Source organism: Bactrocera latifrons, unplaced genomic scaffold (assembly GCF_001853355.1).
Source record: "Bactrocera latifrons isolate USDA-ARS-PBARC rearing strain unplaced genomic scaffold, ASM185335v1 scaffold_329, whole genome shotgun sequence".
Lineage (NCBI taxonomy): Eukaryota > Metazoa > Arthropoda > Insecta > Diptera > Tephritidae > Bactrocera > Bactrocera latifrons.
This window is the reverse complement of record NW_017536952.1, coordinates 157,162-175,110: the sequence shown is the minus strand read 5'-3', so window position 1 is coordinate 175,110 and position 17,949 is coordinate 157,162. Positions and strand designations below refer to the sequence as shown.

General features: G+C 36.2%; 1 protein-coding gene across 3 annotated transcripts in view; it reads right to left on the bottom strand.

Annotated features, from left to right (window-relative positions):
* LOC108971160 (muscle M-line assembly protein unc-89) overlaps window positions 1–17,949 on the bottom strand; it is a 223,464-nt gene that overhangs the window by 52,754 nt on the left and 152,761 nt on the right. For all 3 annotated transcript variants that reach the window (XM_018937031.1, XM_018937032.1, XM_018937034.1), the window contains one exon: window positions 6,205–6,374. In XM_018937031.1, coding sequence (XP_018792576.1) covers window positions 6,205–6,374 — 170 coding nt within the window. The remainder of the gene's footprint in view (window positions 1–6,204; window positions 6,375–17,949) is intronic.

Here is a 17,949-nt window from a genome sequence, read left to right as displayed (position 1 = left end):
TTTTGCAAATATTTTTCAAAAGTATTTTTTATGGAGTCGGTTTGATTTGTCGTTATTTTCATTTGTCGGTGTTTTGATTTGTCGGTATTTTGATGTGTCGGTATTTTGATTTGTCGGTATTTTGATTTAGCTGCATATTTAAATTTTGTCGGTATTTTGATATGTCGGCATTTTGAATTTCGGTATTTTAAGTGTATCCCGATTTTTTCATTAATTATGAATAAAAACGATAAGAAAATACCTTTTTTCGCATAAAGTTTGCATTGTAAAAGTTTTAGTAATAATACTATATTTGGGGTTTATTAAGAGATAGTACCTATGAACATAAAAAAAAGTAAAAGTGTGCATTTTTAAATATGATGCTGATGCATTTTGTTATATATGTGGGCAATTTATTAAAGTTCGAGATGTAAAATATGAGTATGCACTAAAGAGAACTCACGTTCTCTGTGAAGCCTACGAAGCATATTTTGATTGTCCTGTTCGGAATCAAGACAAGACATGGGCTCCACATGTTGCTTTTAGTTATTGTAAAAGATGTTTAGAAGGTAAATAAATTTTCAATAAACGGTGAATTTAATATAATAGACATATTCATTTCTATTTTTATTTGTTAGGTTGGTATCGAGGTGAGAAAAGGTTTACGAAATTTGCAATACCAAGAATCTGGCGAGAACCAAAAGATCACGTTAACGACTGCTAATTTTGCATTGTGAATCCGAGTAAAAGGCGTAGAGGTAAAAATGCAAAACCTATCAAATATCCTGACCTTGAATCTTCTTCTGCTCCAGTTTCACACGATTTGACACGACCCGTTCCTGAGCCACCGATAAAATTATCGCAAAATAGTAGCTTATCTATTATTAAGTTCTCATAAAAGTAATTCCGATAAGGAGTTTCTACCGACACCAGAGCATTTGCTTGATGATGTTAATATTACGGATCAGCGGACTAAGCATGAAACATTCTCAACATTTTTCACAAAAGAAGATGGACTTTTTTTTTGCAATGACATAAAAGGTTTGTTCAAAGAAATTGGCATACTTTGTGTTTCTAGCGAATGACGTTTATTCATCGATAGTTGTACCAAATGCTTAAAAGCTGTTTTATTACATAACGGAAATAAATTTCCATCTCTTCCAATAGCTCACTTAGTATATCTTAAAGAAAATTATGAAAGTATTAAAATTTTGCTCGAATCTGTAAAGTATTGCGAGTATAACTGGCAGCTAATTGGAGATTTCAAAATGGTGGGATTTTTTATGGGACTTCAAAGCGGATATACAAAGTATCCGTGTTATTTGTGCTTATGGGATAGTAGATAGATAGTAGCTAAGCATTATACTCAACGGTCTTGGCCTGAAAGAACAGAACTTTGTATCGGAAAAGAAAACGCAAAATTTGAGCCAATTGTTGAAGCAGAAAAAGTGCTAATGCCGCCTCTGCACATTAAGTTAGGGTTGATGAAACAATTTGTCAAAAAACTGGATCAAACCACAGAAGCTTTTGAAGACTTAAAAAAGTTTTTCCCGAAGTTATCCGAAGAAAAGGTTACAGCCTGGGTTTTTGTTCGTCCGCAAATCAGACAAATTTTCGCCGATCAGAAATTTTCAACTTTGCTGGATCGTATTCAAAAAGCGAGTTGGAACAGTTTCAAAGCAGTCGTTTCTGGATTCTTAGGAAATAACAAAGCCGAAAACTACGAAAACCTAGTTGAAAATATGCTATTTTGAGGCCATGGGATTTAGATAAATTGAAAAACAACATGAGAGCATATTCAGAATTATCAAGGAGAATGCAATGAAAATATGATGGGAGACTATATTTGGGGTTTATTAAGAGATAGTACCTATGATCATTAAAAAAAGTAAAAGTGTGCACTCTTAAGTTACTTTTTACTTTTTTCATTCTCAATTAAAAATTAAAACCACATATTAAAAAAAATATCTTTAAAACGGTGTCCTACCGCACCTTTTTGTACGACATGGGCCTGTATGACGTCAAGGGAATCGCGGCCGTGCGAAAATGTGCGATTGCTATTTTTTTGTTTACTTTGTGTTTATTAGTTTTATTTTGTTTTTTTTTTTTTTTGTTTTACCTTTTTTATTTTAATTCTTTAGATTGATTTGTAAGAATTAGTCAAAAATAGCGAAGCGAGAGGTTACAGAAATTCAGAAATTGAAATCTTGGACACTTTGGAAGCCAGTTATGATTTTTGATTGATTATTGCCCATAATGTCCCATCACACCCTAATTATGTATTGATTGTTTTCCAAAATATACCCACCTTAAAACTAACATACGTACTATGTATGTATAACTGAATGCTAATTTGAATAATCAAATCAGAGATTTAATAATAAAACAAACAAAATTTATCATATCTCTACGAAAATTGGACCAAATTGTTTATGCAAATATCGGCCTACGCTGGAAACATGACAACTTTGAAGTAATGTCACACGAATGCGTACGACAAGGTAAGGTATTTTTGTCCGCTTAGGGGGGGTCCGCTTTTAGGAGTGGGCGAATAAAAATTTTACTAAAATTTATACACACACTACTTTTTAAATAAATTAGATTTCTTGGTAATTTAATTTATATATTTCATTTTTGTTGCGAGATGTTTCATAGTTATAATAAATTGAACAATTTATTTATGTTTGGACTTTTAAAAATTCCTTTACCGTAGTTTGTCGCAACTTTCCTTGTTTCTGTTCTATAAAACAGTTTTCAAGATGACTTTCCAAAGTTTTGGCGTACTGAAATCCAGTAACGTCGCACTAACGAATTTTTTAATGCGACGAAGTTGTTTTAGTGCTTTAGTGTATGATTTAATTTGACCCGCATCCTGAGCGCATACTTTTTTTAGGTCTTCAGTTTCTCTGTCAGATAATTCGTCAGTAAGTCTCGTCAATAACAATGTCAATATTATCATTTTCTGTAATAACAATTTCGTCGATTAACAAAAAGTCATCGGAATGCTGTCCGTGCCCATTTTCATTTAAAAGCTTTATCAAAGCTCCACATATGCATTATGTCGTTTCCGCCATTTTTCCAACCATCCATTTGATGCCGAAAAAGTTTGAACTCCTAATTGGCCCGCAATTTGTTTGGTTTTTCATTAATAATAGGGCCCGACACTGGTATATTTTGATTTCTGGCTTTGACAAACCACTCAAAACAAAAATTGTCTAGTTTCTTTTTATTTATGTTATCACCACTCAACCATATCATTTTAATGTCTTCCTTTTTTTCACAATAGTGGCAGCCTGCGATTTTCCAATATAAAATCTTTAAAATCAAACAAATAAAAGTAAAAACAAATTGTACTATTATAAAGCACTAACCTTTTTCCGAGTGCACGAACAGATAAATTTTCTTTCTCCAACACAAAGACAAATCAAATGAATCATAATTTTTATTTTTTTTTCATCTTAATAGCTACAAATTGTTACATATAGATCCCGTTACATCTTAACATGTTAGTGCTTGTCCTCACAGTTTAACATATAGTGTGTGTACGAGTATGTACTCATATTACTCGTATGTACATTTCGGCTGTTCGGTTAGTTACTCTACATTGGTTACTCAGACTTCCGCGTCCGCTTTCGAGAGGTAATGAAAATAAGAAGTAGTAATAAAGTGTCCGCGTCTGGTCACGAGAGGGTCCAATTGTTAGAGTGGAATTTGTTCTGAAAACACAAAGTAAAGCTTGGTTCGTGATATTTTGATTGTCCAGTTAAGAGAGGGGTCCGCTTATTAGAGGTTTCACTGTACTTGTAGAATGCGAAACATCCACTGTCTTACACTTTCGTGTGACATGGCACTCAATGTGTTATGCATTATAAAGTTCGAAATTGTTGTGTCAGGTATATGGAAACTAAGGGAAGTATTGACACGATTCAACTCATTTTTGACCCACAGACATACCATTGTCAGGGAAATATTATCCGAAATTGTCGGTGAAAAGTCAAATACTGGGGTCTAAATATTCGGCGCCTAGGGATTTTAACAATTATTAATGGATTTAGCCAATTTTTGGTCATAAGGTGGAATACTCTAAAGCGATTATTCATGCAAAGTTTTAACTCGTTATATTAATTTCTTCTTGTATACCGAAAGGTGAATCAAATTAAGTTTAAAATTGTGTTATATGGGAATTAGGGATGCAATCCGATTGCACCCATTTTCCCACTGTGAAATAAGAATATAAAAAATATTATGCCCCAAATTTGTTTAAAAACGATTTAGCGGGTTCTGAGATACGTGATTTTGCTTAAAAAAAATTTATAAATATAGGAAACTTTTCGAATTATTATTTTTTCTAAACGACCAATAAGTCGAGAATATTGTGTACAAATTTTGAGTCAATTATAGTCAAACTAACAGAGTTACAGCGTTTTAAACGACCGTCAGCGATATCTGACTTTGATGTATAAAAAACGTCAAATCGATTTTCCCGAAAACGTTATTTTTGAAGTTCGTGACCATTAGAACTCAAATTCTACTGAACTGATCCTTTTGAAAATTTGAACATTACTTCTTCACATAAATCAAGAACTAATGAAAAGGTTTTTTATTAACGCATTAACCCCGATTTTTTGAGCTAATATCTCGCTTTTTACTTCCAAGTGCTGCAAAAATAGAAAAAAAAGCATTTTTTTGTTTTTACTTGAGAAATACATCACCTTTAATAGATGATCCGTTAACGAGTTATATTGCTTCTGGAAATTCACCATCACAGGCTTATTTAATAATATTCTTCATTGAAAAGTTTTTCCAAAATACTTCAAAAGTTCTACAATAATATGTCATTAAATTTAATAAAATTATATTACTCATTTCGCCGTAATAAAAACACAAATATATCCTTTTCTTGCCTTTATCACAAATGAAATAAAATTTTGAAATAACCGAATCTCTAAACTTTCACGTAATAATTCGGTTGTTGCACCTGGCCCGGCTTGTTGGATCCAGATGTTGTCAAGGCCAACTTCTTCCAATTGTGGACATAAAAGATTGGTTATCATCGATCTATATCGTTCTCTATTGAAAATAACGGTGTCATCAGTTTCATTTGAAAGAAGTTCGGATCGAGGATTCCACTATACCTGAATGGCAGCAATATTTTTATTACTTCGAGCAGTTCTTTGCTATATTCTCACTTTGGTGAAGAAAATGTATGCTCGGTGTTTAAATGAGTTAAACATCCACCTACTCTACGCGGAAAACCCGGCGCACCCTAATAAGACGGCTTAGTTTACCACAGCTGACGACATTACAACACAACACCACACCTGTACGCCAATCCAACCAACAAAAAGCATGGACAATGGGAAAGCGGACACAATTCAACATTCGTTTCTGTTATACTTTGCGCTGCGTCGACACATATTTCAATTGGACTTTTGCTAGACTTCGTCTCAACCCGGTTCCTGTGAGCAGCTTTCGTTCATTATATAATTATAATACCACAACTGGGATTATTTAAAAAATCACAATTCTTTCTATTTAGATATATGTTTTTAAAATTCCAACAATTAAAAAGAAAATTAAAATTAAATAAATTATACACGAAATCGCTCGCGCATATTCATTTGTATGCTTAATCGCGAGTGTAAGTGAATTGTGCTCTTTCAACAATTCGACGTACAGCGAGCGCAGGTGGACTATTATTCTAACGATAAAATGGAAAAAGCACATGAAAAGTGTCAATTGGAGAACCATTATTTTAATAATAAAATTGAATAATTTGTAAACGTTGTTCCTGCGTTTCTCCAATAATTCAACAAATATCGTTCCGCAACCACTGTATTCGCCTGATTTGACTCAATTGAGGATATAAATGCTGAATCAAAGAAGGCTCTGATGGCCATCACGATGGAGGATTTAAACTAGTGCTATGATGGCCATAAAATTCGTTGGCATAAGTGAATTGCAGCGGGAAAGGATTACTTTGAAGGAGATGAAATGGATTTGCAAGAATAAATAAAGATTGTAAAAATAGAACAAAATTCACCTTTTAATTTGAGAGAATACTACTATAAATGATTTAATTGATATGATGATTTAAATTGATATCATTAGCAATCATTTTTCGTAAAAGACGTTAATCATTTAGTTTAAAATTGATACTATTTTGATACACTAAACCGAAGTTATTCCCTGATAAAACTGATCATATGAATTAAGACTAATTACCTATATGTTTGCAAGTATGGGCTGGGGTCGCTTACACCATATTTATTCTCAACTCGAACTCGTAGTCGGTAGTCGCGGAATGGTTCTAGTCCGTCAATTACGCAAGAGCAATTCCTAATTCCTGTGTGAACTGTGCGCCAGTCTCCGTTTGGTAAATCCATCATTTCCACCTAAATAAGCATTTGGATCAATATCAATATGATAATTAAATTTAATGCAATTATAATATTTTAATCAAAAAATGCTACGTCTTCAACGAGGTACAATGATATCCATATGTAAGTACACAAATTATGTATAATGAATATAGAAATATACATGAAATAGTACAGTAGTTTAATCAAATATAAATTAATGAAATATGGCCTAAATAGTTTAAATGTGTATTTTTTCATTATTAATAATTTATATTTCATTTTATTAATGAATAACATAATATTTTAATGAAAGCAATGTAACCGAACTATTTACACTATGTTATAGTTATTTGTATACCCTTCCTACGAAGAGGCTATATAATAGGAACGAACCCGGATTTTTATCTAGTCAAGGAATGTAAATTCCTCTAATTACTTCAGGGTATTTTCCTAACGCTACAATAACAACTCTGGCAATTATAATGCTCAATGTGGGGGGAAATTTCAGATGTCTGTAAAACTATATATTAAACAAGTAAAGGAGGGATACGTTCGAGTGTTACCGATCATTTTATATTCTCGAAATGTGCAAGGGTGAAACCTACCTACATTTAATTTTGCTAGGACATTAATATAATATATATTGACTGATATATACAGTATAAAGTCCAGAGCCAACTTGAAATCCTTGTATTAATAGGTATATTGCGGTATTGCATTGTCACGATTTGATACATTTTTGACTCAGGGACACATTATCATTAAGAAAAGATGTTCACTGAATTTCAATAATCACAGATTGATTATATTTGGTAAAAGGTAAGTCGTCTACACATTTAGTGTCTTGAGGATTGGACACTTGTGATCCATTGTCACCAGTTTCTAAGAGTAAAGTTGCATTATAGGCTCTAATAACTCTAGGCTCTCCGATAACTTCTCTAGAGCTTAATCCATATACTGTATAGCGAAAGAACTATGTGGAATTAAAAATTGTGATATCTTAAAATTATCTTATAGTCTGATTTAGCATGATAATAATATGCACCAAATTTGGTTAGGCAGCGGTACACCCATTGTCCAATTTTACAGTGATTTCTTTAAAGCCTTTCCATTAGTTTATAAAATTATCGAAAAACGGGGTAATCGGGTGATATTTCGAGGTTTTAATTTTTTTTGGATTTTTTTTAAATTTTCATGCCTCTTTTCCTCTTACGATTCTTTATACCGAATTGAGTCTGAGGCCTCACCAAGGGTGCCGCCTGTTAATAGATACCAAAATATCCCAACGAGGACACGAACGGCTCGGTATCGGTAGCACAGCATTCAGGAGGGGGGCCTGACTACGGTTGGGGGTAAGGTAAGACTGGGGTCAATAAAATAGCACAGTATCAAACGTAGATTAGGAAACTAGTTCCGAAAAGAAGGCAGCATTTATCACGAAATGGAGAACAACCAGCAAAAGCACAGGAGCGAAGCTTGGTCTAGGTATACTATGTTGGAACTAACTAAGGAGTTGAGTAGATAGTAGTGCGTCTGCCGGGGAATGTCCTTATTTTAATGTCAATGATCTAGATAAGGCAAGGTATGCGGAGAAATGACGTGCTGAGAAGTTGCAACTGCAAGCGCCAACCAATGAAATGCTTACAAAGGAGCTCGAAGAATGATTATGCAAAATTAATCTAGCCTAATTTCAAACTTAAATCGCCAGTAGTGGTAGCGAAACGAAGGGGCTAAGTTGTCAGCCAAAAGACCAAAGATCATACTGCATCTATAAAGGAATCCAAAGAACCTTCGGCGAAGAGTAGCGGCGATAGAAACTATGGATTCACAAAGGGAAAGATCTTGAATTCAAGTCAATCGCCGATGTTGCAATCTTAACACCAGAAATTGAGATGGGGGGACGTCGAGGAAGATCCCTTGAGTGATGTAGATACCATTAAGAAAGATTATATAATGAGAAAAAGCTTCTGAGCAATGCAAGAAGATGTAGATGTGTGTTACTAAGCTCCCTTTTCTGATCTGAGGTGTTCCTCTAAAACTTATTTCTTAAAACCACCCGTGAAAAAGTGGAATTTCCTAGGGCAGTGTAATTGTGCCTCCAGCTGTCTCCGAGCGGGTTAGCTCGTCTGCCTTTTAATTTCTTTTATTCTTTTATGACTAGGTATCCTGATGATGTTAACAGAGTTACCTACTGACCTTGGGGAGACCCACTAGAAGAAATTAATACAACACAGCAACAACAAAAAACGGAACGGAACAGCACAGCTAGACTAACTCGTTGACGTCATCAAAAGCTGCCGCAGGAACTGGCTAGTTGCGAAAAACGAGAAAGGGCAGGCACATCTAAGCAGGCGTATCATGAGTTTTGCCTAAAAAAGTTAGGAAGACCCACGCAAACCAAGGAACCGTGGAGGAAGCAATAAAAATGTAAAAGAGAGGCAAAAAGTCAGCAACTTGGCTGCAAGTCAGAAGGCAAATAATAGGCCTAAACGACAAACAGTCCGTGATCATAAAGCCAGCAGAAGGTAATAGCTACGCCGAATCCTCAAGAATGTCCGTAGCAAGATGGATCTTAAAGAAGCAGAAATTAGGATAAAGGGATCCGCAAAACAAGAGCCGAGGTCCTATTATTAGAGCTGGAGAAGGAACAGTTTACAAAGGCTAGCTTCTTTGAGGAACTTAAGACCTTTCTTAAAGAAACTGCAACTGTGGCCGACCTTAAAACTATGGCTACTAAAGAGATCAGAGACCTCGACTCAATCACAACAAAAGAGAAAGTAGTAGGGGCCGCCAAAGAAGCGCTATAGCACCCCACTGAAGACTTGGCGATTAACATAATAGCTCCTAACACAAGGCAGCGGGTTAGGGCATATATAACGCTGGACCAAGATAGAGCAGATACACTGATGCGACATTCATGCATTAAAATTGGCTGTGTTAACTGTAGGTTGCGGCTGAAAGAAACCTCCAAAATGGGCTTCCGTTGCTTTGGACGAGGGAACCTGGAACTGCAAAGAGCCCGATAGAAGAGAAGAAAGTGCTTGCATAAAATGCGGCCAACTCGGTCACAAATCGAAAGAGTGCACAAAGCCTTTGCTGCCTTTGCAAAGAGGCTAATCATGAAAAAATCGATCAAATTATGGGCTCCGCAAAATGCACAATATACAGGAACTACCGAAGCAAATGAATATCCTATAAGCCAACATTCATAAGTGCAAGGCTGCTGGCGCACTACTCTTACAAATGGCGATGGAGAGCGACTACGAGCTAATCATTATAAGCGAGCAATACAAAAAAAAATTAGAGGTACCTAACTCTCTAGAAGATAGCAACTCAACCGCCGCTATATAGTTACCACCAGGAAGTAACGCCATCACTGTAAACAATGGGAATGGCAACGGTTTTGTTTAGGCCAAATTTGACCTTTTAAGAATTAATCTAGCAACTCCCCCATAATTGCAAGGAAAACTGTCAAACACACAATGCTTAATATAATAAGAGCCTGTCAAAAATGAATGCCCAAGGCTTCCCACAGCAAACATAAAGCAGCAGTGTTTACTGGTGGACTGAAAAAAACTCAGACGCACATACCTCCCCCTTCGCAGATCCTACACGAGATCCAGCCGCAGAGGAGCCGCATCCCAACAGCCGAATAATACAAAGCAGCAAAAAAGGAGCTGAAGCACGCCATCGACGACAGCAAAAAGAAAAAATGGGAGGAACTGCGCGAGGATATAAACAGAAACCCCTGGGGACTCGGATATAAAAAAGTGATGAACCGCTGCCAAAATGGATCACATGGTGAACGTACTATTCCCCAAACTCTGAAAAATGCAACGGCTGGGACTAATCAGTAAGGGGAAAGAAGATCGAAATTCGCCTTCAGCATACCGTCCACTATGTATGCTTAAAACAGCGGAAAAGCTATACGAAAGCCTACTTAAACCCAGACTCGAAGCGGCTATTAACGAAGCTGGAGGACTGTCCTCATGAAAGCTATAAAATGCGTCATTGAAAGCGTAGAAGCCGCACAGTGTAGATGGCATATATACAAAAGAATAGTATTGCTGGTGAACCCAGATGTTCGAACACCTTTAAGATACCCGACTACCTGATGGCTATGGTGCGGAGCTACCTTAGCAACAGGAAATTGCTGTACGAAACTAAAGAAGGATCACGACAGATAGCTGCCAAGAAAAGAGAAAGTTCCTAATGTCGACAACAATCAGCGTTTTATTACACGGACCTGAGATATGTGCAGACAAGCTTGAAAAGGACAACAGCCTACCGAACAGTTTCAAGTGATGCAACATTAGTATTAAACGGACATGGAAAATTGACCTTCTAGCATACGAAAGGAAAAAGCTGTGGGAGCTAAAGAAGTCATCCGATAACAACAAGAACGCAATGGTTCAAATAACGAAAGAAACAATAGCAACATGGGTACAGAGATGGTACACTGAAAGTCGCGGTAAATGAACGGCCAGGTTTATAAAAGCTCTAGACTCATGGACAAGCCATAAATTCGGAGTGGTAGATTTTTACACAACCCAGCTGTTATAAGGTCATGGATACTTCAAAAAATACCTCCATAGAATGTGAAAAGTCGAAACTGGGGGAGTATCCAGAAATTTGCAGCACTCTTGCCACGCAGAAAAAAGCGGGACCCGGATGCAGGAGATCTCTCAATGAAAAAAATGGAACGCCACCCTGAAGTAATGCAAATGCGGTCCGAGGGTGGGCGACGGTTCCTTAGAGGGGCTGTGACGATAGCAACGATGATGCGGGAGGCATTTTCCACTCCCTCACCCGCAAAAATAAATGGCTAAGAACAACCTTAGCGTTTGCATTTTACATAGTAGCAAAAACAATAAAGACAACACAGCAGAAAGCTGGGAGGCGAACAAAAATAAATACCGAATGGTGCCCTGCTACAATATATTTTTTACGAGACAGCGAAGCATCCAAGAGCTCGATTATTCTTTGATGCGACTCCAACGCACACCACTCAATATGGGCAGCACAAACATCAACGAAAGGTGTGAATTGTTGTTTAATTCTTTAATAAATACTTAGCTTTTATTGTGCTATGTTTGTCAACATTTATAACCGATAGGAATTATTAGACAACACTTATTTCGTAGGAATCCGTATTATTACTCACACATTTCAACCCGAGAGTAATAAGACGTAATAGGTACCCAAGCCGGTCCCCCGAGCTCAAAATATTATACAATGATTGCAAAAAGCACTTTTATGGAGCTAAACCATCTCTAGGCGAGTAAGATTGGCATAGATATTGTTACGTCCAATACAAGAAAGAAGAAATTCTTGGAAAGATTTTTGTTATGAAATCTTCAATACAGGGTAAGCGCTTCGAATTAGAAAAATAATGGCACAATCGGCGCTTAGCATTGGATATCTTCAGAAGAACTGGATGGTATCCTAATGGACCTTACGAGCGAGCCTCAAATAAACTATATTCATTCGTTATGAAGAAAAGTCAAAGTAATACATATTTATAACAAAGGTGGGCAATGACATACATATAAGTCTACAGAATTTCGTCCAATCAGTCTTTCCTAATTCTTAGAAACTTTGGAGAGGCACATACATACATAAGAAACTAACTAAACGCAGAAAAACTGGTATGCGTATTCTAAAGGAAACAGCATTAAGCTCAGCGGTAGCAGAGATTAAAAAATCCCTGGAGAGTGAAGTAGTTTTCCTAAACATGGAAGGTGCTTTAAGTAACATCCTGCTTAGGTTCATACTGAGCGGGCTTAAAGATTTGAACATCTCTAAGCCGCTTAGAAAATTAATTGAACAGATGCTTTCGAGCAGGTCAATAATTTCAATGCTGGGAGCCAACGATGTACAGACCTGTTCAAATGGGTACACCTCAAGGAGGCGTATTATCTCAACTTCTCTATATATCTTCACATTAAATAAAATTTTGTGGAATCTTAATGTGCATACATTTTTGTAAAAAAATTAAAAGACATTGACCAAGAAGTCCTATCCTAATAAAAGAGGATGGTTTAAATATTTTCGCAGCTCAGTTTCTGCAAGCATTGAGAATTCTATACCGGAGAACATTGCAAAACTTTTTATCAATTAATAAACTGTTTTCTGCAAATTAAAAAACTATAAAATTGAAGAATTTTCATTTTGAAGGAAAAAAAATATTTGCACATTCTTTATTTGCGCATTGAAATAGGTCATAAAATATGCTCACTTATTTTTCTGGTATATGTTAAAACTCTTAATATCCTAGATATAATTATGCATAAAGATAAATTACATATGTTTATTTAATTTCAAAAGATTTATTCAGAACACACGGTAAAAAATAAAGTACTTTTGGCATTGCATTTTCGTATGACATGAACATGTAATCATATAATTTTATTTAGATTACTCAATATTGTATCACTATATTCGGTATAGAGTGAAAATGGAATACCGATAATCTAATATGATCGTCGATCGGTTTCACTTATTTTCACCAACAATCATTCCAGATTACTTAATTTCTAAAATAAATTGTATTTTAAATACTTATTTACATAAATATAAGGTATAAAGCCAACATCGGGTTTTTGAAAATATATGTATTAGGTGACTTTGACTAGATAGAGAGAACGTATAATATAGAGAAGGTTCAGGGTGTGCCGATTGTCAAAACGTTCCTCTTTTTGGAGGGGTTGAGTTTTCTATTAGTGGATTTCACCAGAAAAATATATTAGCGGATTTCACCAATATTTAACATGAGAAGGTCGAAAACAGCAGAATTGATCATTTTCATTGTTAAATGAGGAAAGTGATGCTAATTTCAATTTACGCTTACAGATTCGCACATTTACAATGCGCAAACCGCTATGGATATTCTCCATATATTATATAATATTTGATAACAAAGCTCAAATGTACGTATATACAAGTTAGCAACAGGTAAGTTGAAACCAAAGCTGACACCAACACTATTGCGCTAAGTCAACAATTACAAAGAACTGGGAAATAGCCCAGACGCGCGCTCAGCAAAATTGTCAATATTCAGCAGCGCAATATCCGGCATGCGCCGATCAAACTTCTGGATTGACCTAAAAAAGGAATAATCAAAATAAAACACTTGTAACAACATCCGGCATGCGCCGACCAACACCAATTGCTGACACAGGTAGAAATAGGGTATATTTAAGAGAGAATAAGTAGAACTAAGCATTAGTATTAATGTTTTGGTGATTCAATAAAGGCCTTGCGACCAACAAAAAAATCCTTTTTTTTAGACTTGTACAATACAAATAGATAACTAACGTTGAAAGTGTTAGGAGCGTAGAAAGTGTCAGAAATAAATAAAGAGCCCTTTTTTTAACGTACAACAATAAATTGCCACAAACTAAAGATTTTAAAAGAAATTTGCCATAATAAATTGCCAAAAACAAATAAAGACTTTGAAAAAGTGTGCCACAATAAAAACGGCTCCACACAAAAAGTGAGATAATAACACTACAAAGAAATTGTTGAAAACAACATAAATTCAGCATAAAGTGGCGTGAAGAGGAACGTGAAACTTCCTTGACGCCCCAACGACAGCACGACASCWGCCGACCCGGAGTAAAACAGCAAGGAGTAAGCAAGTGTTCCCGAGTACCGTAAAGAAAAAAGGATATCAGCACACTTACCGGCATATCTATCAACAATGCAGCTGCTACTAATGTAAGAAAATATATTATAAGTACTAATTATACCATATAAACCCTATTCTTAATTAAATTTAATGAAATAAAAATAGTTAGAGAAGGAATTTAGATATACGTCAGAAAAGTGAAAAATTTAAAAGAGGAAAGTTTTTGTGAAAAAGTAGAAAATAGTGGAAAATTTAAACAAAGGAAAATAAGTAGAAAAAATTTTTTAAATAAAGGAAGTTTTTGAAAAATAGGTGTACAGCCTATAAAATTAAATATTACTGAAGCTGTGATTCACCACCCTCGGGGGACCCTCCAGCTTATAACATTAAAAAAACACTGCGATTCACCACCCAAGGGACCCTCCAGTGATTTATCAACTAAACAAAAATCTAAAAGGATAAATTWATTATAAAAAAKAAAAAGCAGATAATAACAACAAAAGAAAATGGCAAATCCAAATAATCTAATCAGACCACCCGTGTTAGGGAATAACACWACTCCCCCACCTGCCCAACAAATTTCCCCAGACTTGGCAAACATGATACGAGTTATGATTTCCCAGGCTATAGAAGCCAGTGGACCAGAGCTAGTYAGGACTACTCTAGGCAATAACAATAACCCTATTATAAAAGATCAGACCATAGAAGAGCAATATAGGAATAATATGGYTKAAATGGATAAAGTCCCAGATGTCGTACGATCCTTGAGAGAATTCTACGCAACGCCTCTGCGTTCAGCTCATGGAAAAAAAGTGTCGAGCGAATTATAAAGATATATGAACCCTCAAAGGGCACCCCAAAATTTTTCGGAATTCTAAATGTAATCCGGAACAAAATTGTTGGAAAAGCGGACATAGCGTTAGAATCATATAACACCCCCTTGGATTGGACAGCCATCTCCCGTTGTCTGACCACCCACTATGCCGATAAACGCGACATAGGCACTCTAGAATATCAAGTGACGTGCCTTATTCAGGGAAGGAGCTCTATAAACGAATTTTATCAGAAGGTTTATAGTCARTTATCCCTAATACTTAACAAAATAGGATGCATGGAAATTGGCGAGGAGGCAGTCCATCTRCTAACGGACAACTACCGTGCCAAGACCCTGGATACCTTTGCGAGAGGACTTTCCGGTGACCTCCCGAGGCTTCTGGGTATAAAGGAACCCAAGACTTTACCAGAGGCACTACACCTTTGTCTAAAGCTGGAAAATCAAAGCTTTAGAGCACACCATGCCAACAACCAAGTGTGAAATGCACCATCAGTCCCCAGACATCAAAGTTTCAACTCTTTCATTCCTAGACAACAACCCCCCATGGCAAGGCAGGTACAACCATTAAACTCACGATTTCCCGAATCAAGATTCCATCCCGAATTAGCCCATATACCTCACCTTCAGCAAACTTATCGCCTACCAAATTTGAGTCCCCATAGCTCCCAGCAATATCAAAATTCAAATTCGAATTCACACAATAGCTAGCCACAACAAAACTCCTATAACCACTCTAGATATCCATATAACCAACAACCAAACTATCCTCCCCCAAGGCCACCTAAACCTCCTCAACCCATGGACGTGGATGAAAGCGTCAGAACAAGAGCGGTAAATTATGTGAACCGAACTAAGCCCTAAGAAGCTGGCAAACGACCATTGAAGGCATCCATGATCAACCACCCCCAGCGAAAGCTCAAAGGAACTTCATATAGACACGGACGAAACAACTCACGATCCATACCATGAAGACCAACATCATGACCAATACGACAACACCCAACAAACAGCTTACAGTCAGGAAACAGCTTACAATAATGTAGACAAAGAACCATATAACCTAACGGACGTACATTTTTTAGACTGAACAGCTCTTCGTTGCCCTATTTTCGATGCAATACGAAGAGCGGCAAAATACTTAACATATTGGTGGATACAGGATCTAACAAAAACTATATCCAATCCGGTCTAGTTAAAAACACAAAAGAAAACGATAACCCCTTTTTCGCCAACTCAGTTGGAGGAAAAATAAAATTACACAACACACATTTTTAAATCTTTTCAACTTGGAAAATTGCAGACTCAAATTCTTTCTACTACCCACACTTAAGACTTTCCATGCTATATTAGGAAACGACAGTCTAAAAGAACTTTCAGCAGTCATACACACAAGAAAAAATTTCATGGTCATAGCAAACACAAAAAGAATCTATCTAAGACAATTTAGTATACAGAATGTTAATACAATACATATTCGAGACGAACATCCTACAACAATAGGTAAAGACGAAATAAGCCAGCTAACACGAAAACACCGCAACCTGTTCTCAGAACCGAACGAAAAACTGACATACACAACAAAAGTAGTAGCAGAGATACGAACAATTTCCGACACGTCCATATATTCAAAATCTTACCCATACCCTACCAGCCTTAAACAAGAGGTGGAAGACCAAGTAAACAAATTATTGGAAGACGGAATCATCCGAAAATCAAGGTCACCCTACAACTCACCTGTTTGGATCGTACCCAAAAACAACGACGCTTCAGGCGAAAAAAAGTTCCAAATGGTTATCGACTACAGAAAACTAAATACGGTCACAATTGCAGATAAGTACCCAATACCAGAAATAAATGAGGTTCTCTCTCAACTAGGAGAAAACCGAATTTTCTCTGTAATTGACTTAAAAAGCGGTTTCCATCAAATTCCTCTTAACGAATCTGACGTGGAAAAGACAGCTTTTTCAGTGAACAATGGAAAATATGAGTTCACTAGACTGCCATTTGGTTTGAAGAATGCCCCGTCTATTTTCCAACGGACATTGGACCACATACTAAGAGAATATATAGAACGGATATGCTATGTATATATAGATGACATTATTATATTTAGCAAAGACGAAAAAGACATATCAGACATTCGGACATATAGATACAATTTTTGACACCTTTACAAAAGCAAACATGAAAGTGCAAGTCGACAAATGCGAATTCTTTAAAAAACAAGTCGAGTTCTTAGGGTTTGTAGTATCCTCCGATGGAATTTCAACGATTCAGACGATCAAAGACTTAAGATCATTCTAAGGCTTATCTGGTTATTATAGACGATTTATCAAAGATTATGCTAAGCTAGCAAAGCCGTTAACGTCCTTACTTCGAGGTGAAGAAGGAAGAATGTCTAAGAGCAGTTCAAAAAAAATCCAAATACAATTAAATGAAGAAGCAAAGGCAGCATTCAATAAAATCAAGAACACATTGATATCTAAAGACGTAATTCTGCAATATCCCGATTACAGCAAAGAATTCAACCTGACTAYAGATGCCTCAAAATATGCCATAGGCGCGGTCCTGGAGCAAAATGGGAAACCAATTACCTTCATTTCAAGAACATTGAACAAAGCAGAAGAAAACTACGCGGTAAATGAGAAAGAAATGCTTRCCATAATTTGGGCACTCAACTCCTTTAGGAACTACCTATACGGTACAGCAAAAGTGGTAATACACACTGACCACCAGCACCTTACATATGCCCTAAGTAATAAAAATAACAATTCAAAGCTAAAACGTTGGAAAGCAATACTCGAAGAGTAYAACTATGAATTAAGATACAAACCCGGAAAATCGAATGTAGTTGCAGACCCTTTATCTAGACCATTTGAATTAAATTCATTATCAGTTGCTACCCACTCCGATGAAAGCTCATCTCACAATCTAATCTCATCTGTGGAAGGACCCATAAACGCCTTCAGAAATCAACATTGGATCTCTTTAGGAGAAGAAGACAGCTATCAGTTTAAAATACCATTCCCGGCCTACCATAGACATCTAACTACTAAACCCAATTTTTCAATGGACAACCTAGTGGCATTATTAAAACGTTACCTATACCCTTCAGTCATAAATGGCATAATTACCTCCGAAGA